Below are 26,415 nucleotides of genomic sequence, written 5' to 3'. Positions count from 1 at the left end.
CTGAAAGCCCGACGTAGAAGGTTCCCTGGCTGGCAGATCTCCAAAGGCCCTCTGGAAGAGGGGGCAGAGAGCATCTTCGCTTACCTTCCACCGTCTGGCCCCTGGACAGCCTCTTCATGTATGGGGCCATCTCAGCTGGAGTGAGCGGAGTGAAGAGGGAGACACTGACGAGGGGCAAAGAACCTGCCATGGCCTCATCTGAAGATGTATATGACAGACAGAGGGAGAGAGAGAGAGAGAAAGAGAGAGAATTGCTTTTTCTTAGGGCTCCGTCAGGTGTTTCAGGCAACTTACTCCCTATGCTACTGTGACAACAGGTATCTTGCTCTTTACTGCCTCCACTGCAGATGGCCAAAGGGTGGTATTGCAGCTACCAACTCAACAGGGATCGAGCGACAATCAGAGGCCGCCTACAGGGCCACAATTCTGGCCCGGCTGCTCCAGGCCTTCAGCACCAACAGTCCCAGCACTGCATGACCTGGAGACCCTAATTTGAAAGTCGGCAGACCCCTTCTCCCCTCATTCCGTTCCGGGGTTCTGAACATGCAGACTCTTGACTTCGCCATCAAGTCAAATTCCCCCCTCCCCCCTGTTTATAACCTCACGCCTGGCGGAGAGACCTGGCGATCTCAAAAGCTTGCACGCTTTTGGAGATATCCGAGTTGGCCCGATAAAGGTGCGGCGCGAACACGGGTTTGGAAAACTCGAACAGAACCCCCGAGACCCACCGTCCTTCTCGTTGTCGTCCCCTCTGTCCGCCGTGCCGTTCTTGCTGGGCATGCTCAGCCCGGCTAGGAGCGATTTCAGCATGGCGAGATCGCTGTTGTCCGACGAAAGGTCGCTGCGGAGAAGCGGGGCAGAAACAGAGGGCGTTCAAGGGCACTTCTGGCGGCCGGATCTCCTACTCGACGCTCCCAACCCTGGAGGAGAGACTTACTGGAGGGGATCCGAGTTCCTCTGCAGGAAGGAGACGGCTGCCGGAGCATTGAAGGTGATGTACTTGTGGATGAACTGCACGAACTTTGTGATGAAGGCGGCCAGGTGGCGGGAAGATTTCCTGTAGCTCTGGAGTGCAAAGCAGGTGGGATTTGGGAATCAGCCCCCCTTCCTCTGTAAGCCCCAAAGACTCGTAGGGCCAGTTCACGCAAAGGCTCGCAGGTGAGCCCGCCGACCGTCCTTGGACTGCGCACCGCTTGCGGACTGGAGCTGGGGGGACCCCCTCACCCTCACCGAATGCTCCCCCTGCGAGTAAAAACTCCCCGCGCGTGGATAACGCCATCTTAAGGAGAATCCTTACCCGTACAGTTATTGTAAATTGTTACCGAACACGCTAGGTCTGCAGGACTCCCCAATGAAGACTTTACAGGGACGAAACGGGAATACGTCAGGTTCCGTAGACGTAACCGATACCGTCCCTTTTGGAATAGACCCGCAGAACGGATACCGTGCCTCGGAAATCCTGGCTGGCTGCTTATAGCTGTCAACCAACCGGTGCGATGGTACCGCTGGTTCGGAAGACGTTTTGCAACTCCCTAGCCTGGCGCTGTGCTGCAGTTCTCCCACACCTGCAGCGTTGGCGTTGATGCAGCCCCCTCCCCCCCCCTGGGATGGCGGGACACTGCCTGCCCCCCCGCCCCCAAAGAGCCGGACTCCTCTCCGTGGGGACCTCTGGCCGGGCGCTCCTACCAGAAGCAGGCGGATGAAGGAGAGGAGACAATCCCACAGCGCCCCCTGGTGCTCGCTCTGGAAGACCTGCGGCTGAAGCAGCTCCAGCACCCCCAAGACGTGGAGGAAGAAGGTGAGGTGGTTCTGCTGGCGGAACTCCTGGAAGTTCAGGTGAACCCGGCCGTGCAGCAGGGCCGCGACCATCGGTAGGTGCCTGGGGAAGAGGCAAGGAGGCAGCTTAGGGCACTTCTGCGGCAGGCGTCGTCGCCGTCGCCATCATCACTTCTACTAAATTTATATCCCGCCCCTTTTCCTCTTGCAAGGAGCCCAAGGCGGCTCACATGATCCCCCTCCTCTCCAGTTTATCCCCACAACAACAACCCTGTGAGGTAGGCTAGAGCTGAGAGTTAGTGACCAGCCCAAAGTCACCTGGGGAGCTTCCATGGCTGAGTGGGGACTAGAACCCGGATCCCCTAAGTCCCAGTCCAATCCACTACACCATGCTGGCCATAAGAAGGCACATGCCCGGGCAGGGTGATTCCCTTGTGGACTCCTCTGCTCCTCTGTTCAAACCCTTCTCTGATCTTTCTTTTTCAGAGGAGGTTTTTGGGACTTGCGCTGCCGGTCTTTGAACCAGCGGAAGAAAAAACCTGCCTATCCCATCCACCCACCTGCAGGGAGACGGGCAAGGATAGGGGTGGCGGTTGAATAGTAGCTAAACCTAGGAACAAAGGCATCTTTGCCCAAGGAAAACTGATTGTTCTGAGTTGTTGTGGGGTTGGAGAAGGGGGGCAGGGAAGAAGAGGGGGGAAAGATGTGTCCATGGGTCTGTTAGCCACAGCAGAGGGTCCTGGCTTGGTCTGGGGCTGCCCACGAAGTCTGAATTTACAACACAAAGGTCCTGAAACGAAGCCAGGCGTGCAGAACCTGAGCAGCAGGATGGGGTGGGCGACGGCCAACTTCCGACAGGCCATGTTGGCATCCCACAGACGGTTCTCGCTCGTCTTCGAGTCGCTGGAGTCCGCAAGGAGGGTGATGAACCGGTGGACCAGGCTGTCGAGCTGTGCAGAGAATGGGCAACGTGTGAGGCATGATGGCAACCAGGAGGAGGGCCTTTTCTGCTGTGGCACCCCGGCTCTGGAATGAACACTTAATGGCGGTTCAACTGGCGCCTCCGTCGTACTCCTTTTGACCCTAGGTGAAGATCTTTCTACTTGCCCAGTATTTAACATCTTGGCACCTCTGTCTTTTAGCTCTGCTGTTTTAATTCTGTATTTTAAATCTCTATGGTTGCTGGTGGGTTTTATTCTTTTTTTTAAAAAAACTAATAAAGGGGGGAAACAAACAAAATTTTAATGGAAATTCAGCATCTCATCTCTCCTTGTCTAGGCTGGGCACATCAAACTGGATCAGTGGGGGTCCCACCGGTGGGGCTCAGCGTAACCGCCGGGCCACGCGCTCAGACTCCAGGAGGGTCAGCACGTCTCCCTCCCGGACGGGGCTTTTGACATTGCGGATGATCGAACGGCTGGTGTCGTCCATGAACTCCACGCGGACCTGGGTGCACTGTCCCTGGGAGCCGGCCCGGCCCAGCACTTTGGTGACTTGGGCCAGCTTGATGGGCTGCACGCGGCTGGTGTCCATGGCGGCAGCGGCGGAAGTCTAAGAAGGGAGTCCTGATGGGTTTTATTCTGATAGTGCTTTAATCTTGTGGTTTTAAGCTCCCATGTTTTACATTTTACTCTGCACTTCGTGGTTTTAATTTCTGTGAACCGCCCAGAGAGCTTCAGCTATTGGGCAGTATAGAAGTGAAATGCATAAATAAATTAGAAAGAACTAGCTGCTAAGGCAGGACCTTCTGTTCGGCTTTGGGATTTGAAGAAGAGGAAGCGTGGTGGAAGAACACGATGCAGAATGCTTCCTGACGCTTCCAGGATCTCTTCTCGATCATCCCAGAGTGCAGGACATGGAATAACAGGCTAAAGTTACAGGAAGCCAGATTCCAGCTGGACATCAGGAAAAACTTCCTGACTGTTAGAGCAGTACGACAATGGAACCAGTTACCTAGGGAGGTGGTGGCCTCTCCCACACTAGAGGCCTTCAAGAGGCAGCTGGACAACCATCTGTCAAGAATGCTTTAGGGTGGACTCCTGCACTGAGCAGGGGGTTGGACTCGATGGCCTTAGGAGGACTTTTGGGAACCTCTATCCCGTTTGACAAACGTGGGTCGCAATCGTTTTGAGTCGAATTTTAGCTGCGATTTGTAAGATGAACTTCAGCTAGCTTTATACAGAGCAATTCTGTATGGTTTTTAGCACGTTTGGAAAGTCACCCTGAAGATCTTAACTGAAAGACGGGGGTTATATATATTTTTCATAAAATAAATCGACAGTTCCCAGGACTCTCAGGAGTGCAGGGAAGAGTGCTTTTCGCATCTGGTAGAATGGTATTGAAATCTCGAGTGATTTTGGGGTGCGCGTACAAAGACTGCTGTTCTCCTTCCGTTCCCCTAAGAACACAAACCGCCCAGAGAGCTTCGGCTATGGGGCGGTATATAAATGTAACAAACAAACAAATAAATAAATACTAAAAAGAGGCTGTAGGCTGAGAGAGCATTTGTTCATCCAGGCCAGGGTTTTTGACACACCCTGGGGTTTCAGGCAGGAGTTTTTCCAGGCCTACTTGGGAGATGCCAGGGGTCAAACCCGGGGCCTTCTGCATGCCAAGCCCCACTGTGCTACGCTCTCTCCCTCTTACTTTGCAGGTGCTGCTGTCGGTGGCCCCTTCGCTGGACAGCAGCGTCTCCGGCACTGGCACCAGGAGCTCTGGGAGCTGAAGGTACATCTGCAGGAGAAGGTCTTGGCAACGTTTTCCCATGGAGCTGAAACAGAAAAGGAAAAGGGCGGCAGACGTCAGGCAGCTGTTCCAACTCGTCCACGTCTGGAAGACATCTGCTTTCACAGTGCAAGGCCAAGGCCGATGGGACTTGCCAGAACCACAGCCTGGGTTGCTTGAAAATCTAAGCCGCTAGTCCTCACTGGTACCGGAGAAACACTTGCAAACTTGCGGACGGCAGTCAAATTGAAACAAACGGGGTATTTCTCCCAGAGTGCTAAGAGAATATTGCAGTTCCCGAACGGTTAAGGGAAGACTGCAAATCTCAGAAGCGAGGCTGTATGAACTTCGTAGAGCACCCCATTCTTCTTTACGTGCTTAAGAACGAAAATAATAATCCTTCTACTTAATAATGTTACGTGTGCTTTTACCGTATTTCTTCGATTCTAAGACGCCATCGATTCTAAGGCGCACTCCATTTTTAGAGATGTTAATTTTGGGGGAAAAGGGCATCTTAGAATCAAAGAAATACTTCCCTCACCGCCCAGCCAACCTCCTCCCCCCCCCCCCCGCACGCTTTCTTCTAATGGTTGTGTCCTTTTCTTTTTTCCCTCTGTGAGAGAAGAAACTGCCGTTTGCGCGGGAAGAAGGGAGGGCGTTGAAACAAAGAGTAAACTTAACTCTCCAGTCCTGCTCTTTACTTGTCTCTGCACCAGGGGATGACGACACGCGAGTAAGTCCCATGGAAATCGATGGGACTTACGAATAAATTTGCCTAACAAAAAACCAGGCGCTTACCCAACCAGCTCCTCCTCGCTCGCATGGCTCGAGGCTGCTGCAGGAGCTTCCTCTTTTCCTCTTACCGTATTGCTTCGATTCTAAGACGCCATCGATTCTAAGACGCACTCCATTTTTAGAGCTGTTAATTTGCCAGGATTTGACCATTTTTGTCTGTCTCTTCTGCCAAGACTCTCGTTCACGCACTGGTTATCTCTCGGTTGGACTACTGCAACCTTCTTCTCTCTGGCCTTCCCTCGTCTCACATCAGTCCGCTGGTCTCTGTCCACCACTCTGCCGCTAAGATCATCTTCTTGGCCCGCCGCTCTGACCATGTCACTCCACTTCTGAAATCCCTTCATTGGCTTCCAATTCACTCCAGAATCCAATATAAACTTCTCCTGCTGACCTTCAAAGCTTTTCACGGTCTAGCTCCTGCCTATCTCTCCTCTCTCATCTCACACTATCGCCCCGCTCGTGCTCTCCGCTCCTCTGACGCCATGCTTCTCGCCTGCCCCAGGACCTCTACTTCCCTTACTCGGCTTCGTCCTTTTTCTTCTGCTGCCCCTTACGCCTGGAACGCTCTTCCAGAACACTCGAGAACTACAAACTCAATCACTGCTTTTAAAACTCAGCTAAAAACTTTTCTTTTCCCTATAGCTTTTAAATGTTGAGTTTGTTCTGACTCTATACTGTTAGCCTCACCCTACCCGGTGCCTGTTCACACTTCCCTGTGCCTGTTTGCATTCTCTTTCCCTCCTTATTGTTTACTACAACTTTATTAGATTGTAAGCCTATGCGGCAGGGTCTTGCTATTTACTGTGTAATCTGTACAGCACCATGTACATTGATGGTGCTATATAAATAAATAAATAAATAATAATAATAATAATAATAATAATAATAATTTAGGGGGAAAAGTGCGTCTTAGAATCGAAGAAATACGGTATTAACGGGATGCTATTGATTTTTAGAGAGAAAACATGGATTTATTTCCCCAACAGTTCCGCTACGGACAGCACGGCCGCCTCACCCGCTTCCCCGCTGCTGGACGCAGGACGTCAGGTGCTCGGCGGCTTTTCTAATGCTCTCGACGTCTCCGTGGCAGCAACTGAGCAAGAGTGGCAGCCGGGACTGGGTGACCGAGCAGGGGGCCCCTTCGCAAACCTGGCTTCTGGTCTCCGATTCCGCCAGGATCAGCTCCACCAGGCTGATGAGTTCGGGAGCCGTGAGCCGGAGCACAAACTCTTCTCGCCGTTTCTGCGGACGGAGGAAAAGGTGCCCCCACACCCAGATGAGGAACCAACGCAAAGACGCCCGGGCAAGAGCGAGTAACTCAGAGCCGCCTGCCGGAGCTGCTTTTCTGAATGTCCTGCGTTTATAGTATTTTATTTTATTTATTTCATTTCTATACCGCCCAATAGCTGAAGCTCTCTGGGCGGTTCACAAAAATTAAAACCATAATAAAACAACCAACACTTTAAAAACACAAATACAAAATACAGTATAAAAAGCACAACCAGGATAAAACCACGCAGCAAAAAATTGATATAAGATTAAAATACAGAGTTAGAACAGTTAAATTTAAGTTAAAATTAAGAGTTAAAATACTGAGAGAATAAAAAAGTCTTCAGCTGGCGACGAAAGGAGTGCAGTGTAGGCGCCAGGCGGACCTCTCTGGGGAGCTCGTTCCACAGCCGGGGTGCCACAGCAGAGAAGGCTCTGCTCCTAGTAGCCACCTGCCTCACTTCCTTTGGCAGGGGCTCACGAAGAAGGACCATAGGGGTGTTGAACCTCTTTCGGCCCGAGGGCCGGATTCCATTCCAAAGAAGCTCTCGGGGCCCGCATTCCAGTGGTGGGTGGAGCCGAAAGCAAAAGGGGGCGGGGCCAGGGATCTCCCAAACACCGACGTATTTTAGCTTGAGTCTCTTGCTGCCAGGAACTCATCCTCAGCAAAGCATCTCAACCTCTTAGAAGAGGAGGGAGAAGCGGTATGGACACGCAGGGAACCCTGGACAGAACCCCAAGAAGGATTTGGCCTTCTGGCTGAGACTGGCTATGCTGGCTAAGGGGGGAGAGCCACAAGTTAAGAACATCAGAAGAGCCCTGATGCTGGATCAGACCAAAGGCCCATCTAGTCCAGCGCTCTGTTACTCAGTGCCCGACCAGCTGTTGACCAGAGACCCACGAAGCAGGACTCGGTGCAACAGCACCCTCCCACCCATGTACCCCGGCAACTGGCTTACTGCCTCGACTACTGGAGGTAGCACACAACCATCAGGACTAATAGCCCTTGGTAGCCTTCTCCTCTGGGCATTTGTCCAACCCCCCCTTTGAAACCATCCGAATCGGTGACCATCACAACATCTTGTGGTAGTGAGTTCCATAGTTTAGCTGTCTGAAGAAGTCCTTCCTTTTCTCTGTCCTGAATCTCCCACCAATCAGCTTCATGCGACGATGACCCTGCCGGGTTCTAGTATTTTGCGAGAGAAGTTGCCCAACCCCCGCTTCAAACCTTCCTCGCTCCCGAGGGCAATGAGCCCCACGTACCTGAGGTATCCTCTGGTCTCGTCCTTGCCAAATCCGAGGGATGTGGATGCAGGCCCACAGGAAATCCAAGGATGCCGTCGGGTCAAATCTGTCAGGAGGGAGGGAGGGAGAATGCCGAGCTGTGAAAGTCTTCCGGCCCTAATCCTGCCAGCCGCCGCCGCGTCCCGCAGGCCGTGCGGGGGAGCGGTTCTTTCCGCAGGCGGGCGAAGGGGCTCTGCGAAGCCTCACCTGCGCTCATGGTTTTGGCACAGCAGGGTCTTGATGCAGTGGTGCAGGGTGGTCCAGCTGGACTGGTGGGTCAGGAGCGCCAAAAGGTACGGGCGGAACGAGGGCGGCTCCGGCCCGGCAGGACCTTTATCCTGGGAAAGGGAGACGGCAAGACGTTTCGCACGTTACCCTAAGGGGGAGCGTCTGCACCAGGCCCGGCCGGTCCCAAGGAGGCCGCCCAACTTGCATCGACGTCCCGCTCCGCGGCCCGACGGATCCCCTCACCTTATTCCAGGAGAACAGCAGCCTTTGCTGGAGATCCGGGCAACTGCTGATGACTTCTGGGTCCAGCATCTCCAACCAATCAATGAACAGGCCGGAGGAAGGCCCCAGCTGGGCAGTTTCGACACTGGAGGGATGATGATGATGATGATGATGATGATGATGATGATGATGATAATAATAATAATAATAATAATAATAATAATAATAATAATAATAATAATATTTATTTCTGGCCCGCCTCTCCATTTTGATCGAGGCGGGGAACAACAATAAAATACATAATACTCAATTTAAACATAATATACATTGTTAAAAGCATCCTAAAATACATCCTAAAAACATCTTAAAATTCCACTGGATAGGCCTGCCGGAAGAGATCAGTCTTTATAGCTTTCTTGAATGCTAGTAGACTGTCAAGTTGACAAGTCTCTTCTGGCAGGCCATTCCACAGTCTGGGAGCAGCAGAAGAGAAGGTCCTCTGGGTAACAGTTGTTAATCTAGTTTTTGCTAGCTGAAGTAGATTTTTCTCAGAGGACCAGAGTGTGCGGGGCGGATTGTACGGGAGAAGGCGATCCCGCAGGTAACCTGGACCCAAACCATGTAGGGCTTTAAAGGTGATAACCAACAATTTATACTTCACCCTGAAACTAATTGGCAGCCAGTGAAGAGATTTTAAAACTGGCGTGATGTGGTCCCCCCTAGGTGTACCGGTGACCAGCCTGGCTGCCATATTTTGGACTAGTTGAAGTTTCCAGACTAGGCACAGAGGTAGCCCTATGTAGAGCGCATTGCAGAAGTCGAGCCTCAAAGTTACCAGCGCGTGCACAACCGTATTTAGGTCTTCCGGCTCTAGGAAGGGGTGTAGCTGGCAGGGTCTAAACACCTCTGCTGGGCCCAGAAAGGCCGAAAGGGGCTGGCCCCTCCGCTCCCCTCCTCAGCCCACCTGGGACTCTCCGCTTCCTTCTTGACGGCGGCCTCCTCTTTGTCCTGGAGCAGCAACGAGCTCACCAAGGAAATGGGCCCGGTGGCGGGAAGGCGGGACGACGTCTCCATGGTGACGGAGAAGAGGGCCGCCAGCAGCTCTTCCAGGTACGGCGAGTGGCTTTCCGTCAGGCCTTGAAGGACTGGGTGGGACATGGGACAAAAAGACCCGAGTGGCTACGGGAGGCGGAAGCAGAAGCAAACCAACCAACCAAACGCTCCCCCCCACCACCAAACGCACCCACCCTGGATCATCACAAGGCCTGGATCAACTCTTGCACCAAGTACGCTACAGCGCAGGGGACCTGCAGGCCAGAAAGTGACAGGATGGGAAGGACGGGGGGCCCTTCGGGTTTCCTGGCCTGGGAATTCTTCACAGAGCGGGACGTGCCGGCTGGACCAGCTTCACCTACCAGGGGAGTGGTCACAATTGCTCCCGTTTTACAGGTGGGTGACTGAGGCTAAAAGGGGGAGGGGGAGTCCACGGGGGAAGGGGTTGAGCCAGGGGATGGGGCGTGGCGGTCTCGGGAATCCCGGAAGGCTGGAGTCAGATTCGGCCTGCTGACCTGGGGCTAGGGATGTCCGCTGCCGAAATATCCGGCCTTTTCTGGGCTTGGCAATTTCCAAAGCGGCCCCGGCCCCAGCTTGCATTTACAAGCCGAGCTGTGGGTTTTTCCCAAAATCCGGGAACCTTTCATTATTATTATTTTTTAAAAAATTCTGAATAGAAATCTGCGCACACTGCAGCTGCAATTTGCGCAAATTTCAGCCAGAATTTGCATCGGTTGTTGAAATTACGCCTGCCATTTGCGCAAATTTCTATTTACGAACATCTTTTTAAAAGCCCGGAAACGCCGCGAGCTGAGCTGCCTCGAGGCAGATCGAGCTGAGCTAGCTAGCGGGGAAATGAGATGAAGTTCGGAGGCGGGTGGGTGGGGAGGAGCCGAGGACAGCTCAGTGAGCCCCCACCTCCGGGATGGATTCCTCCGACACCCCTACCTTTGGTCCACCATCGCCCTCCCCCCCCCAGAAGGACTGTCGAGGGGACCGTCCTACCTTTGCTGACCAGCTCCGGCTCCACGTTGTACTTTTCGCCGGACTTCAAGGTGGTGATAATGGCACAGACGGTGGAGCCGACCACATCGGCGTCACGGTGGAAAGCCAGGGCTTCGGCCAGGTGCAGGAACCCGCTGCGAACTGCCGTTTAGAAGGGAGGAAGAAAAGAAAGGGGGAAAAGAATCATGGGGGTGGGTGGGGAAACGTTGAGTATGCTGGTTGGGGATGATGGTGGTCATAGTCCAATAGCCTGAAGATCAGCAGGTAGGGCAAGGCTGCTGCATAGATGGACGCAAAGAAAAGAAAGGTCTCCGCTCCCACGCAGCTCGCAGTCTCAAAGAAGACGCTCTTACCATCGTTGATCCTGTGCCTGGATGAATACTGAACGGCGAAGGACTTGAGCTGAGTGCGGAGAGGCCCTTCCTCCACCCCTGGATTCTCCAGCCACTGCAGCATCTGCATGAGGACTTTGAAGAAGAGCGAGGAGAAGGTCGCGTCCTGGGGAGCACAGCGCTGGAGGAAGAGGAGGAGAGGTTACAGGCGGGACACAGAGCCGGCCAACCGAGGCAGAAAGCCCAACCGAAAGAGCGTAAAACTCCCCCTGCAAAGTGCCAGGAGCGGCCTTGGACCAGGGCATCCAGCTGTCGTGCCCCTGCACTTTAGGGCTCCCAGCCCTCTGTTTCCATTGTAGGAGGCCTGGCAGGCCAAGCTGTGCGGCTCCAGAGGGGCTTCGAGGTGACTTGAGCATTTTGCCCAATCCCTGAGGCCATGCTCCTGGTGGTTCCACACAGACCTATCGTCCGACTGGAGTCCCCCAGGGGAAGAGCCTTCAGCGCGGTGGCCCCCCTCCTACGGAACTCCCTGCCTCTGGAGGTCAGGCAGGCGCCAGCTTTGCATTCCTTCCAGCGCCTCCCGAAAACGTCGTTGTTCCAGGAAGCCTTTCCCTTAACAACCAGCCGCGGCTTACTTTGCACTTTTGTGTCTTTTAAAATGTGCTTTTAATGTGTTTTTATTCTGTTTCGTTTTGTCCGCCGCTCCAGAATTCTGAATGGGGAGCGGTATATAAAATAGCGTAAATAAAATACCGTAAAATAAAATAAATGACAAGAAGAAGGATCTGTGATCCACAAGCACCAGCTACCCAAAATACCTTCACGCTGATGCACGTCCCCCCTCCCCTCGCCCAGACGTCAGGAGACCCCCACCAACGGGCCGCCGCCGCCGCCATTCTCACCTGATACCGGCACAGCAGGCGCATGAGCGGGCAAGACGCGACGTGGTTCCGGTGCATGGCCATCACCAGGGCCCCGCCGTGGGGGGAGTTCAGCAGCGCGGCCACCGCCTGCAAAAGCTGCACTGCCATCCCCGGTGCTGGGGCGTTGCCTCTGCCGAGCCGGGCCAGCTCCCGTCCCAGGGCCTGCTGCAGGGCCAGGGCCAGGGGCCTCGGGTTCGAGTTCTGCCACCGGGGATCCGGAGTCAACGGAAAGAGCTGGCCGAGGCGTGAAAAGGGGAAGCGTCAGAGTGGGAACTCGGTGCTAAAAGAATCAGCCCCCCCCCCCTTTTCTCGCTTTCAACAGCAGCACAAAAGCGTTGGGTGCAGCCGCTTCGTTCCTTTCCGGCTGCCAAAGCAGGTAGGCGGAGAAGGATTTGCTCTAACCGGAAAGGCTTCAAAAGAAAAAATCAACCAGCCGAACCTCCAGTGTTAAAATAGCTGCATTTCTAGCCACCGTCAAACATTCTTTTAGCGTTTGAATCCCAAAGTTACAGGGTGGGTCAACCCCACTCGCAAGGTTCATTTCCTCTGGGTCTTTTTAAAATCGGGAACCGGGAGTCTTCCAGGGTGAGAGGAATCCACCAAGCCAGGAGACTGCCTGTAACCTCCACCCGAAAGAGAGAGAGCGATACGCAACACAACCTAGATGCAGTGTGTGTGTGTGTGTGTGTGTGTGTACACACAATCAGGGTCATCACCTGGAGAAGGATGCCGGCCAAGTCATCTTCTGGACCAAGAACCCGGATTTGGGCCAAAGCCCTGATCCTGCCCTGTCCTTGTGGAGCGTCGAGGCTGCTTTTGGGCTGCGGAGCCTCATCGCTGTCTGATGAGAGAAGGCGAAGATCTCGTGAATGGGGCTGTCCCCAGAGACGGGGGGGTTGGGGGTTGGGGGGGTTCATCACACCTCTCCCTCTTGCCTCCTCGAGCACACTTTTAAGGCAGCATATGCAGAATTTTTTGGTCTGACTTTCACGCGCCAAGGAATCACGACAGAGAGCTATTGGGGAACTGTACCACTTTTAAACCCAGGGTGGAGGTGATATACGTGAACGCTGCCCCACCCATGCCATAAACTACCCCCACCCGTATGAACCCACACGCATGTCAAGGGGCTCAGATGAGGCCCTTCCCCACGTTCCGCCATCATCTAAAATTTGTTAGTCAAGTACATGCAAGGGAGTCTTTTTGGTGGTAGCTCCCAGGCTCTGAGACTGTTTGGGAAAATCACAGAATCATAGAGCTGGGAGGGGCCTCTAAGGCCATCAAGTCCAACCCCCTGCTCAGTGCAGGAATCCACTTTAGAGCATCCCTGACAGATGCTTGTCCAGCTGCCTCTTGAAGGACTCTAGTGTGGGAGAGCCCACAACCTCCCTAGGTCACTGGTTCCATTGTCGCACTGCTCTAACAGTCAGGAAGTTTTTCCTGATCATAGAATCATAGAATAGTAGAGTTGGAAGGGGCCTATAAGGCCATCAAATCCAACCCCCTGCTCAATGCAGGAATCCACCTTAAAGCATCCCTGGCAGATGGCTGCCCAGCTCCTCCGCTATTCGCTTTTAGATGCTGCTATTTAGGAGATTCTTTTGACCTGGGAAGCAGTTAGGTGATTTTTACTGGTTTTTTAAAAATTTAGTTTCTAGCCCATCCTTCCTCCAAGAACTCATATGCTGCCTTCTCTCCCCCATCCCGCTTATTCCTCACAACAACCCTATGAGGTGGGTCAGGCTGAAAGAGAGTGACTGGACCAAGGTCACCCAGAGAGCTTAGCAGCTGAGTCAAGATCTGAACCTGGGTCTGTCCAGACCTAGCCTGACACTATGACTTAGCTTGCCCTGGCTATTACTTTTTTCCTGCTCCTGCCTCACTTGTTTAGTACTGCTTAATTGTCGTTTTTATTACCCGTCGATTTATTGTTATCTTTGTAATGTATTAGGTTTTATCTTTTGTGAGCTGCTTTGAGTATTCTGAAAGGGGCATGAGAAAGATATAACAATAAACAAACAATAATAACCATTGCTCCCTGCCTGTGAAGAGCTAGCATGTCAGGGAGAAGGTTTCTCGCTTGGCATCCGCCCCTGACATGCTAGTTTTCTAGATACGGGGTTGGTTGGTTGTGGGTTGGGACTAGAAAGACAAAATCTCTTTTCCTGAACAAGAGGGAAGCAAGCCCCAGAGTGCCATACCCCGGCGAGACGGCAGGGAGGTGGTGAGAAGGGAGTGGAAGGTCTGACCGCCGGTAGCTCCTCTCTCGTGCTGCACTTCCACAAGGTGGGCCATGTAATCTGAAAGGAAAGGAGGAGGTGAGCAGGAAGGAGACCATGGATTCAGTTGTTGACAGATCGATTAAGCTGCTGTCAAGATCACCCATTCAGCCTGCGGACACGTAGGCAGGGCAGGGCGCACCACCGCAACAGCTTCAGACTGCCAGGCCTACTCAAGTGCTGCATTAAGGCTGAATCCTGCAACCTGCGTGGAAATTAAGCCTGTTTCCAGAATTCAGTTGAGAACGCTGGCTCTCGCTCTCACGCTGCGCGATGGAGAGGGCGGTGGGGGAGGCGCGCTCCGGGGCATCGCAGCCCTGCTGTCACGTCCCTCAAAACCTCCCGCCTTATGCGGAGACAACGGGGAGGTCTGCCACGTAACCCGCAACGCTTTATCCGGGCAATAAACGTCTCCTCCCGCCTGAAGGGAGTCTAATCTCTAGGGACTTTCCTCTAGGCAAAACTATTTTATTTATTTATTTATTTATTTTATTACGTTTTTATACCGCCCAATAGCTGAAGCTCTCTGGGCGGTTCACAAAAATTAAAACCATAATAAAACAACCAATAGGTTAAAAGCACAAATACAAAATACAGTATTATTATTATTATTATTATTATTATTATTATTATTATTATTATTATTATTTTATATAGCAATGAGAAGACAGGATACCCTGGAGAAGAGGCTGATGCAAGGGAAAGTGGAAGGCAAAAGGAAGAGGGGCCGACCAAGGGCAAGAGGGATGGAGGATATTCTGGAGGTGACAGACTTGACCTTGAGTGAGCTAGGAGTGGCGACAGCCGACAGAAAGCTCTGGCGTGGGCTGGTCCATGAAGTCACGAAGAGTCGGAAGCGACTGAACGAATAAACAACAAAAACTCTGAATTTTAATCTTATATCAATTCCTGCTGCGTGGTTTCTTCCTGGTTGTGCTTTTGATACTGTATTTTGCGTTTGTGCTTTTAACCTGTTGGTTGCTTTATTATGGTCTTAATTTTTGTGAACCGCCCAGAGAGCTTCGGCTATTGGGCGGTACAAAAATGTAGTAAATAAATAAACAGCCCCGACACCTGCCCCCTACTTCTAAGCTCCTCCTCCAAACACGTCTTCACAGCCATAAGGGCTAGTAACTTGCTTTTAGAAAACAGAACCAGGAACGCTCAAGGAGCTGGATCCCACGGCCAATGCAACGGCCTCGGCCTCTTTCCTTCTTCCTGCGCTCCCACAGAATGGCGACACGCACGTGCACAGCCCTGCCTGTGCCCTGCAAGGTAGACTCTGACACGCAGCTGGCGCGTGCGCTGCCTTACTCTTGTCCATGATGTTCTGCTCCAGCGTCTGAGGGTCGTGGGACACGGCCTGGTCCAGGTACTGCAGGAGTTTGCTCATGCTGGAGACGGGGATGCCGAAGGACTGGACGAAGAGAAGCAGCTGCTGAGGTTCGAGGTCCTGCAGGGCTGGAAGGAAACAATCCCCGGAGTCGGAACCGGCCCGCGTTCCAGCCTTTTGCAAGCCACCCACACAAATCGTTTCCCTTTCTCCGTATTAACCCCCCTCTTCCGCCGAGGACTTGCCAAGGGTTGGCGAAGGGGTCTAAATCAGAAATTCCCAAATGCACGCCCACAAGCCGCTAGAAAGGACGTCCTCTCCTTTATAGCCTCCTAGAATCATAGAATAGCAGAGTTGGAAGGGGCCTACAAGGCCATCAAGCCCAACCCCCTGCTCAATGCAGGAATCCACCTTAAAGCATCCCTGACAGATGGTTGTCCAGCTGCCTCTTGAAGGCCTCTAGTGTGGGAGAGCCCACCACCTCCCTAGGTCACTGATTCCATTGTCGTACTGCTCTAACAGTCAGGAAGTTTTTCCTGATGTCCAGCTGGAATCTGGCTTCCATTAACTTGAGCCCGTTATTCCGTGTCCTGCACTCTGGGAGGTTCGAGAAGAGATCCTGGCCCTCCTCTGTGTGACAACTTTGTAAGGTAGGGGACATTCCGGAGTACAAGGTGCAGGACAGATGTACACTGCCCCACCCCCACCCCCACCCCTGAGATATGCTCACCGGCATCCACCAGCCGAGGCACCTCCGAGCGGATCATGCGCAACTTCAGCCAGTCGGGGAGGAGCAGGGCCTCCTCGGAGGTGTCCACCAGGAAAGCCGTGGGAAGGGGCTTCTTTTCCGGGAACCAGATGTCCAGCAAAGTGTAAAAATCACCGTCCCCAGCTTTAAAGGAAACACTTGGGAGAATTATTCCGTTCGCTTCTTACACATCCGCTAAACCGTGGGCCCCCAGTGTTTTTGGACCCGTGGGCACACTTGGGAATTTGAGGAAACTGCCGTGGGCACCACCGCAAAATGTCAAAACGCGGGTTACCGCTTTGGCGTTTCCTTGCCACATTTACGGATCTTAGGCTGCGTCTTATTCAGCAAAAACTTTAGTTTCCTGTCTATGGAATGTCTCTTTAATAAAGGGTTATCTCATTGCTGGTGGTGCAATGCAGCCCATGCTTCTTTTAAACATATGTTTTGGTGATGTCCAGCAGTTTTCCTTTTGCAGGGAGGTTATTACGATAAAATGTTGTCCTGGAACAGTCTTTAATATCCACTGATGCACGCACTCCTTAAAATTATTTACCTGCTTCATGGAAATTAACAAATGGTCTTTTAACAGCTCAAAGACCGATATTCATAGAATCACAGAATTGTAGAGCTGGAAGGGGCCTCTAAGGCCATCGAGTCCAACCCCCTGCTCAGTGCAGGAATCCACCCTAAAGCATCCCCGGCAGATGGCTGTCCAGCTTCCTCTTGAAGGCCTCTCGTGTGGGAGAGCCCACTAGAAAATGCTGCAGAAGCACTCCGTCCCCACAGTGGCCAAGCAGGTGTTGACCAGGAATCCACAAGCAGGTCATGGGTGCAGCAGCACCCCCCCACCCATGTTCCCCAGCAGAGGCTTACTGCCTTCTGATACTGGAGGTTCCAAAGGCATGGAAATCAACTCTGGCTCGACAAGGCATATTTATTTATCGTATTATTGTACCGCCTTTCCGAGGCCAAGCAAGGAGGTTGACTCAAAGAAAAGCAACCCGTTAAAGCCCACGCGGTGCCTTTTCCAGGCGGTGGAGGCCTGACGGAGAAACTTGCCCCGTCGCCACAGCGCGCACAAACGCCACTTCTGCGGCTGGGCTTTACGTGCCAACGCAGCGCTCACCTTGAGGCGGTCCGAGCGTCAGCAGGATCACCATGGCGTGGACCACCAGGATGTGCATCGTTGCGGTTTCTCCGCTGATCCAGCGCAGGAACACTTGATCTTGGGATTCCGACTGGGCGGCGAGAGAAAACGGAATGAGCGAGAAGCAAAGGGAAGGGAGGACACCCTACGGCAGGGGTGCGGAACGGCCGGCCTCTGGGCCCAACCAGGCCCTCCAGGAGCCTCAAGGGAGCCACGCTCCATCTCTTGGCCCCGCCTGCTTTCACCCTGAACTGTTTGCAGGCTTCCTGGCTTTTGCAGGGCTTTCCCCTCCATTCTAAAAAGCAGAACGCCTCTCCTAAAGCTTAATTCCCGGCAATGAGAGCTTTCTACCCAGGGCCGGCGCCAGACTATATTGCGCCCTAGGCAGGCGCGTTCTGAAGCCGCCCCCCGCCCACTCGCTCACTCACCGCCCCCTCACTCGCCTGCCCACCCGCTCACTCGCTGCTCCCCCTCGCCCACCCACCCACCCGCCCGCCGCCCCCACCCGCCGCTCCGGCTCCCCCCTCACTCACACACTCCGGCTCCTCCCATTGCTCACCCGCTGCCCCCGCTCGCTCGCTCCCCGCTACAGCTCCCCCCTTGCTCGCCCACTCACCGCCCGCTCCCTCCCGCTCCCAGCTTTGAAGCCAGGACGCTAGGGTTGGGGGGGCGGGGCAGAGGCTTTGAAGCGGCGCACCTGGAAGTGGCTTCCTGGCGCGCCGTACTGAAGCCTCCGCCTCCAACCCCAGCATCCTGGCTTCGAAGGAGCCAGGACGCTGGGGTTGGGCGGAGGCTGGGGTGGCGGCTTTGGAACAGCACACCCGGAAGCCCCTCTAGGAGAGCGGCTTCCGGGTACGCTGTTCGGCGCCCTCGTTTGGTTGGCGCTCTAGGCAGCCGCCTGAGTTGCCTCTATGGCAGCACTGGGCCTGTTTCTACCAAAACAGGCTGGGGGTTTCGGCACCTGACCCTGCTGGAATGCGGCCCTCCGGACTTCTCCAAAACGGAATCCAGCTCTCAGCTTGGACGTCCCTGTTCTGTGATAAGCCTGGTGGCACCACACTGAAAGGGATTGCCTCCCCCCCCCCACAATTATTCTCCTTATCCTCCCGCTCTCTTGGGAAGAGGGTCTGAAAATGGACCCTAACACCCCCCTTTTTTAAAAATTCTAAGAAACTTTTAATTGATTGTATTCTTGACTCCCTACACTTCTTTAATAATAATAAAAAAATCTGATCTTGTTTTTATGATATGTAGTTTATTCCACTGCTGACTTGCTTTTAACAGTTTTAAACATAGCCTGCCTTAGTGAGGGTTTTGTTGTAGAAGGCAGGGCAGGAATAATATTTGGGTGCCTGGCAAGAGGAAAAAGGCAGGATATAAACGATGAAAATTATGATGATTATGATATAGATATAAAATAAAGCAGGGCGAATGAAGGGAGTGAGAAGAAGGGAGAAGCAGGTTCTCAGGAAGCAAAGGATTTGTTGATACAAAGCCCAACACGTTTCGGCCTGTGTCTTTTCAAAGGCCTGCTTCAGGGGGCTGCCAGAAGAACTCTGCAGGTTTTCCTCTAACACTGGGCTGCGTCATCTGATACTCATTGGCGACTCAGATGACACAGCCCAGTGTTAGAGGAAAACCTGCAGACTTCTTCTGACAACCCCCTGAAGCAGGCCTTTGAAAAGACACAGGCCGAAAGGCGTCGGGCTTTGTATCCATAAATCCTTTGCTTCCTGAGAACCTGCTTCTCCCTTCTTTTCACCCGAATTGGAGGCTTCCCTCCTTTGGTTTTTCGGATGGAGAGAGCGTCACACACCCAGCTGTACACCTCCTCGCCTTCTTTGCTCTGCCGCATGCGCTTGATGTAGCGTGAGAAGACCGACAGCAGGGCCACCAGCACGGCATCCGACTCCGAACAGTAGGAGACCTTCGAGAAGAGGTGGGACATGATGGTGGAGCGCTCCACAATGAGCCGGGCCACGTCCTGCAAAAGGGGGTGGGGGTGGGGGGAGAGAGAGAAACACCCGCAGGTCAGTCGCGCTTGTGTGAACGGCACAGATAGTGGCGGGGTGTGCGGACTGGCCCGAGGACAATGGAGAGGGGAATTGGGGAGGCCCCCAGAAAAGGAGCAGCTCCCTACAAGAAGGAACGCTTGGCTCTGACTGCCAATGGCCCTGAGACCGGAGATCTGAACTAGGGAAGACAGAGAAATCCATCCAGGGGGTGGAGTTCACCGAGCTTTCAGCTGCTCGCCCTCCCGGACTTGGCTCGCCTCGCTGTGAGCTGGCCTGGCTCAATCACGTCAAGATGGGCCAGTCTGTGGATTTGGTGTGTGTGTGTGAGCTAAAACTCACGCAAATTACAGCTAAAACTCACGCAATTACAGCTAAAACTCACGCAAATTACAGCTAAAACTCACGCAAATTACAAAAATCATGGCTGCAATTTGCAGAAGTTCCTATATACAGACGAACCCCCCACCCTGAGAAAATTCCAGGATTTCAGGGGAAACACCCGCAGCTCAGTTCGCAAATACAACCTAAGCTGGGGGTGCTATGGAAATTCTGCGAGCCCCCGAAGGGCTGAATTTCCCCATGATGAACATCCCTAATCTGAACAGGAGTGTGCCCTGGCCTCTGCCACCAGCCCCGGGAGGAAGGGCTGCCGAGAGGCTGTGCCCCCCCTCGCCCTCTGTTTAAGCTCCCAGCCGGCTCCAGGCCAGTGACGTTGCAACACTCCGCAAGCTGCCCAGCCTGGCCTCAGAGCAGAGTCCGAGCCATTATAAAAACTCAGGGTCACCCAATGGTGTTGGCAGAGTCAAAGGCCGAGGATCGTAAAAAACAAAAAAGAGAGGGGGAAAAGGGAAAATACTTCTTTATATCTTTAATTCCGCAAGTGAATTAAACAAGGTATGTAGAAATGCTTCTTTTCCCCCCTCCGTATTTTGTGATCCTCAACCTTTTACTTAGCCTAGATGGGTTAAAAAACAAACAAATGACTAGACAAATTCACAGACAAGATGGATTATTCTATTTCCAACATTCAGGCCGGGAGTGCCGTTGCTGAGGTAGCCAAAATGGCAATCTCCCCACACCCAAGAGAGAGGTGTCAACAGCGCTTGGAGGAATCCCAAGGTTTGCAGAAATAATATCTATCTATCTATCTATCTATCTATCTATCTATCTATCTATCACATACAACACCCAAAATAGCCCAATGAGCACTGAATATGCCTGATTTAAAGCCCCTTACAATAAAATTCAGGAGCCTCATGTGGCGCAGAGCGGTAAAGCAGCAGTTTCTGCAGCTGAAACTCTCCCTACGGCCTGAGTTCGATCCCAGCGGAAGCTGGTTTCAGGCAGCCGGTTTGGATCGACTCAGCCTTCCATCCTCCCGAGGCCGGTAAAATGAGTACCCAGCTAGCTGGGGGAAAGGTAATCACGGCCGGGGAAGGCAACGGCAAACCACCCCGCTATAAGGCCTGCCAGTTAGCTGGGGGAAAGGTAATAACGTCCGGGGAAGGCAACAGCAAACCACCCCGCTATAAGGCCTGCCAGTTAGCTGGGGGAAAGGTAATAATGTCCGGGAAAGGCAATGGCAAACCACTGCGCTATAAGGCCTGCCAGTTAGCTGGGGGAAAGGTAATCATGGCCGGGGAAGGCAATGGCAAACCACCCCGCTATAAGGCCTGCCAAGAAAACGTCAGCGAAAGCTGGCGTCCCTCCAAGAGTCAGTAATGACTCAGTGCCTGCACGAGAGGTTCCTGTCCTTTCCTTACAATAAAACTCAGGATGATGTAGGCAGTTGTAGAGAAAGCAAAGAGGCCCCTGACCCGGCTCTGAACAACGGCAGAGTGCTTCCGCTGGCAACCCTTGCTTCAAAGGCCTTCTCACCAGAGCAAGGTCGTTGTGTTGGCCCTGATCCTCTACTGGAGCATGCTGGGAAAGGTACACCAAGTAAGCACTGATGGTCTGGGGATCCGTCTCCATATGAATGGCCTGGAATGACAGAGCAGTCGAGAAAATGGCCATCGCTGCAGTTGGGTTATAAGACTCAGCTTCACGATAACCCAGTTTTTACTTTTATTTCTCGTTATTGTTTAACAAAGTATGTCGACCCAGTTAAAGGGGCCTTTAAGGCAACTACGTCTCATAATAAGAGTTAGAACGGTCTAAGACATTTTTTAAAAAATACAAATCAAACAGCAGCAATTAACAGAACTGAAAAAACCCAAACAAGGAACAGCAAACTTTCCCAATGAATAGTTTTTATCTAGTGCCAGAATCATAGAATCGCAGAGTTGGAAGGGGCCTACAAGGCCATCGAGTCCAACCCCCTGCTCAAGGCAGGAATCCACCCTAAAGCATCCCTGACAGGTGGCTGTCCAGCTGCCTCTTAGAATCATAGAATAGCAGAGTTGGAAGGGGCCTACAAGGCCATGGGGTCCAACCCCCTGCTCAATGCAGGAATCCACCCGCCAGAAGACAATGGAGGGTAGTTCACTCGGGAATCGAGGACAATGAATTCTGCAGGCTGAGTGCCGCTACTGAGAAGGCCCTGCGTCACGTCCCCCACCTGCTACACCTCAGATGGCTGAGGGACGTGGGAGAAGACCTCCCCCCAATGATCCTGGTCACAATCCGTTCAGGTCTCTAAAGGACAAGACCAGAGTTTTAAATTGTCCCCAGAATCAAGTAAGAGCTGTGCTGAATCAGACCAGAAGCCTATATAGTTCAGCATTCTGTTCACGCAGCAGCCGAGCTGATGCCCCTGTGGGAAGCCCACAAGGACATAATAATAAAATAATAAATAATAATTTTTATTTCTTGCCCGCCTCTACATTTTGATCGACAACGATAAACGATAAAATACATAATAAATTAAAATATAATAAATATTGTTAAAAACATCCTAAAAACATCTTAAAATTCCACTGGATAGGCTGCCAGAAGAGATCAGTCTTTATAGCTTTCTTGAATGCTAGTAGACTGTTGACAAGTCTCCTCCAGCAGGCCATTCCACAGTCTGGGAGCAGCAGGGGAAAAGGTCCTCTGGGTAATCCCTGTCAGCCTAGTTTTGGCTGGCTGGAGGAAGTTCTTCCCAGAGGATTGTACGGGAGAAGGCGATCCCGCAGGAAACCTGGACCCAAATCATGCAGGGCTTTAAAGCTGGTAACCAACACTTTATACTTCGCCCGGAAACTAATGGGCAGCCAGTGAAGAGATTTTAAAACTGGTGTGATGTGGTCCCCCCTAGGTGTACCAGCGGAAAAGCACCCTCCGCCCCACTCATGCCCCCCAGCAACTGGCACACAGAGGCACGTGGCCTCCGACACAAGAGGCAATATGGAGCTGAGCATCCCCACCCTGAGAGCAAAGGCCCTTTGCGTCTCTCGCACGCGCTCCCCGGAGGTCTTACCTGCTGCAACGCAACCGCCGTGGTCGCCCGGACGCTGTCGAACAAGGGCAGCTTGGGCAGGTCTTGCAGCAGCCACTGGTAGCCCTGCAGGAGCTCCGAGTCGCCAGAGTCCTCCTCCATGGGGTGCTCCTTCTCTTCCCGGTCGCGGAGTCCGCCTTCCGAAAGCACCAACGACAGGCCCTGCAGGGGGAGGAAAACGGGGGGAGCAGCTGGATGCCACGCTGGGCCCTCTTTTCATTCTGGCATCCAAACCACCCCAAGTTTCTAATCTCACTTGCAGGCTGCCGGGCTTGCTGTCCGTTCCGTCGGCAGTAGTAGCAGACTGTTGTCTCAAGCAGCAGATGAAATGGTAAAACCTGAGTCTGGACTCTACTACTACAGATGGGGGGGGGGGATTGCACATTTGAATGGGAGCAGGGAATTCCCTGCATGTATAAAGCAGACCTGTTATGGCGACGGGTAGGCTAGAACCCTTCACATCTTGTTTTCTAACTGCAGGGATTTTTAATTTATTTTTTTAACGTGGGGAAGCGTGCAACCACGTGATGGCTCACATGCCATCTGAAAGCGGTACAGTCAAGACACAGAGTTACCCCATCCCTCTGCTCTTTGTGGGAACTAAGGGTTCAGGACTTCCACCTCTAAGAATGGCCTTGTTATCTTCATCTCTGAAAATCAGAGCGTCAAGCAGCTCAAAGACCACAGCAAAACATTACTTTTAAGCTGCGTCACTCCCTCGAATAGTGAACTTGAGTAGTGTCAGCAACGGTGTCGTAAGGCCGGCATGCCGAGGGAGCTGGTAAATTAAGGTGAGGCGGACAGAAGGAGCTCTTTGCAGAATAAGAAGATTCCAGTTCTGCCAGCGGGACGCCCGCTCACTATATGTACGATCATTACGGGGCAAAGACTTGTAAGTCTTAGAAAAGTAGAACTTGTATGATGAGGCTTCCAAAGGACGTTCGGACAGCAAAGTGAGGTCGCTCCAGAATTCCAGTTTAAAAAAACCCTGCAGGCTTGCAATCAATTAAGCGCTTGGCTTTGAGAACGCTACCTGAGTCGTGGCGGTGACGGACCAGAGACAAAGAAATCCATGACAGTAGTGAGTGTCGATAGAACACTGAGAAGCAAGGGGGAGGGGGGTATGGGCCTGCTGGGGGGGGGGGGGAACACCACGTTTTGCAGAAGTACAAAAGAGATCTTTGAGAAGCAAATCTAACGTAAGGGGAGGGGGCACCCGCCACCATCACACAAAACTGGGCACGTTTAGCCTGGAGAAGAGAAGATGGAGGGGAGACATGATGGCACTCTTCAAATACTTGAAAGGTTGTCACACAGGGGAGGGCCAGGATCTCTTCTCGATCCTCCCAGAGTGCAGGACACGGAATCATGGGCTCAAATGACAGGAAGCCAGATTCCGGCTGGACATCAGGAAAAACTTCCTGACTGTTAGAGCAGTATGACAATGGAACCAGTGACCTAGGGAGGTTGTGGGCTCTCCCACACTAGAGGCCTTCAAGAGGCAGCTGGACAACCCTCTGTCAGGGATGCTTTAGGGTGGATTCCTGCATTGAGCAGGGGGTTGGACTTGATGGCCTTAGAGGCCCCTTCCAACTCCACTATTCTATGATTCTACACACACCAAAACAGCCCAATGAGGACCGGGCATGCTCAGTAGCCACAGAAGAACTGTCAGTGGGAAAAGAAAAACAACGGGCCAGGATGTGTGGATATGTGACACCTTTTGCTTCTGGTCCTGCCTGTTCTGCTGTCATTTGAACCTTATTCTTTTACTTTCTGTCTGGCTGAGCCGAAGAAAAACAGAAGGAGCAAATAATAATAATAATAATAAAAACACCCAGGGAAAACGCCTCCGTGTAAACAGGGTCCTTCTCCTCACAGGGCTCGCCACGGCCTGTCAACGTGGTCCTCGCTCCCTTTCTTACCTTCATGGCCAGGACCCGGGAGGCCACCTGCGACGAACTGAGGCGCCTCAGGAAATAGTCGAGCACTTCGCACGTGGTCTGCTCGTCCGCTTTGGGCCCCAAGAGCAGGTCCTGGAGGCGGCCCAGCAACTGACGCTGCTTCTGCTGCCTCTGAGGGGAAAAGGCATCGCGAGGAGACAGGTTTATCTCAGCCAGCCAAAACTCGGCTGACAACCGTTACCCAGAGGGCCTCTTCTCTGCCGGGAGAGATCCGCCAACTCCACAGTTTTTCTGAATATAAAAAAAGCTATAAAGACGGATCTCTTCCGGCAGGCCTACCGAGACGAATGTTAAGACCTAATGTATTCGTTCCCCAGCAACTGGTGCACGCAGGCTTACTGCCTCAGATACTGGAGGCAGCACATAACCATCAGGGCTAGTAGCCATGGATAGCCTTTGCCTCCAGGAATGTATCCAACCCCCTTTTGAAGCCATCCAAATGGGTGGCCATCATATTAAGCAGTATCTAAGTATAAATAAACACATCATTAACTAAAATCAGTTATAAAACTTGCCCCGGGGAAAGAAAACTAATGTTCTTGCTTGGCACTGAAAGGACAGCAAGATGGCTGCCAGGTGAGCTTCTCAGACAGAAGGGCGTTCCATGGACAGGGTGCCACCACTGAAAAGACCCTTCTTCTTAACCATGGCTCATCACGGAAAGCGAAACAGAGCCCCTGAGATCCACCTACCTGCCGCTTCTTAGCGCGTTGCTCTTTACTTTCTCCCTCTTCTTCCTCCTCGCCGGAAGCCGATTCGTCAGCGGCATCATGCAGAAGGAACTCGCAAAGGCATTGCACCGGGAGGACGTCCAAGGATCCCTCGCTGGACTGGACCAGGTCCGCCAGCCACGGCATGGACTGGGAAGAAGCCTAAAGAGGAAGAAGGAGGAGGAGCGAGACAATTGAGGGAGGAGGAGGGGGGAAAGGAGAGGAGCTACACTTTATTCAACGGTTCCCCTCTATTCGGCCCTGGTTAGGCCTCATCTAGAGTACTGAGTCCAGTTCTGGGCACCATACTTCAAGAAGGATGCAGACAAGCTGGAGCGGGTTCAGAGGAGGGCAACCAGGATGATCAGGGGTCTGGAAACAAAGCCCTATGAGGAGAGACTGAAACAGCTGGGCATGTTTAGCCTGGAGAAGAGAAGATTGAGGGGAGACCTGATAGCACTCTTCAAATACTTGAAAGGTTGTCACAAAGAGGAGGGCCAGGATCTCTTCTCGATCCTCGCAGAATGCAGGACACGGAATAGCGGGCTCAAGTTAAAGGAAGCCAGATTCCGGCGGGACATCAGGAGAAACTTCCTGATTGTTAGAGCAGTACAACAATGGAACCGATGACTAAGGGAGGTTGTGGGCTCTCCCACCCTAGAGGCCTTCAAGAGGCAGCTGGACAACCATCTGTCAGGGATGCTTTAGGATGGATTCCTGCATTGAGCTGCGGGTTGGACTCGATGGCCTTATAAGCAGAGCCATTTGCATAGCCCCACCCCTGACGCACATGGGAGGAGCAACCCACAACTGCAAGGGGAAGCAAACGGGTGCCCGCCGGAGGCATTGGACCACAACTCCCATAATCCATTGCCATTGAGCATGTTGGCTGGGGCTGACAGGAGCCGTCGTCCAACCGGAGGGCACCAGGTCGCACTCCTGGCTGACCTTCCACAGCGGAAGGAGAACGCAGCGTTTTCTCAGCCAGGGCAAAGCAACCCTGCTTTTTGGGGTGAGGAGACCCCCTCCCTCGGACCAGCGCCTTCTTCCTTCCACGGGTTTCAAACGTGCCAACAGCTAAGGGATCCTCGCCACCGGCAGCAGACAAACTACGGCTTTCAGAGAGCCGAAGGACAGAGGCAGCGTCGCTCACAGCACACAGGACTCCGCGCCTTCCGCCTGCC

At 52.9% G+C, this 26,415-nt stretch overlaps 2 protein-coding genes across 2 annotated transcripts in view; both read right to left on the bottom strand.

Moving 5' to 3' along the window:
• The window catches only part of INTS1 (integrator complex subunit 1), a 59,807-nt gene that overhangs the window by 13,116 nt on the left and 20,276 nt on the right, over nucleotides 1-26,415 (bottom strand). Inside the window, exons 20-43 of the mRNA XM_063143531.1 lie at nucleotides 25,214-25,393; nucleotides 24,483-24,632; nucleotides 22,540-22,719; nucleotides 21,015-21,119; nucleotides 18,938-19,105; nucleotides 17,101-17,212; nucleotides 15,954-16,115; nucleotides 15,205-15,351; nucleotides 13,813-13,911; nucleotides 12,328-12,452; nucleotides 11,591-11,845; nucleotides 10,710-10,869; nucleotides 10,357-10,497; nucleotides 9,263-9,443; nucleotides 8,320-8,443; nucleotides 8,056-8,186; nucleotides 7,828-7,915; nucleotides 6,311-6,537; nucleotides 4,423-4,546; nucleotides 2,593-2,726; nucleotides 1,687-1,879; nucleotides 938-1,065; nucleotides 729-841; nucleotides 85-198 (exon numbers count right to left, since the gene is read on the bottom strand). Coding sequence (XP_062999601.1) covers nucleotides 85-198; nucleotides 729-841; nucleotides 938-1,065; nucleotides 1,687-1,879; nucleotides 2,593-2,726; nucleotides 4,423-4,546; nucleotides 6,311-6,537; nucleotides 7,828-7,915; nucleotides 8,056-8,186; nucleotides 8,320-8,443; nucleotides 9,263-9,443; nucleotides 10,357-10,497; nucleotides 10,710-10,869; nucleotides 11,591-11,845; nucleotides 12,328-12,452; nucleotides 13,813-13,911; nucleotides 15,205-15,351; nucleotides 15,954-16,115; nucleotides 17,101-17,212; nucleotides 18,938-19,105; nucleotides 21,015-21,119; nucleotides 22,540-22,719; nucleotides 24,483-24,632; nucleotides 25,214-25,393 — 3,541 coding nt within the window. The remainder of the gene's footprint in view (nucleotides 1-84; nucleotides 199-728; nucleotides 842-937; nucleotides 1,066-1,686; nucleotides 1,880-2,592; nucleotides 2,727-4,422; nucleotides 4,547-6,310; nucleotides 6,538-7,827; nucleotides 7,916-8,055; nucleotides 8,187-8,319; nucleotides 8,444-9,262; nucleotides 9,444-10,356; nucleotides 10,498-10,709; nucleotides 10,870-11,590; nucleotides 11,846-12,327; nucleotides 12,453-13,812; nucleotides 13,912-15,204; nucleotides 15,352-15,953; nucleotides 16,116-17,100; nucleotides 17,213-18,937; nucleotides 19,106-21,014; nucleotides 21,120-22,539; nucleotides 22,720-24,482; nucleotides 24,633-25,213; nucleotides 25,394-26,415) is intronic.
• LOC134410114 (small ribosomal subunit protein eS28-like) lies at nucleotides 2,994-3,317 on the bottom strand. The gene has a single exon (XM_063143211.1). The coding sequence runs from the start codon at nucleotides 3,307-3,309 to the stop codon at nucleotides 3,100-3,102; it is 210 nt and encodes a 69-aa protein (XP_062999281.1). The 5' UTR covers nucleotides 3,310-3,317; the 3' UTR covers nucleotides 2,994-3,099.

Source organism: Elgaria multicarinata, chromosome 17 (genome assembly GCF_023053635.1).
Source record: "Elgaria multicarinata webbii isolate HBS135686 ecotype San Diego chromosome 17, rElgMul1.1.pri, whole genome shotgun sequence".
In the NCBI taxonomy this organism is placed as follows: domain Eukaryota; kingdom Metazoa; phylum Chordata; class Lepidosauria; order Squamata; family Anguidae; genus Elgaria; species Elgaria multicarinata.
This window is presented reverse-complemented; position numbering and strand designations above follow the sequence as displayed.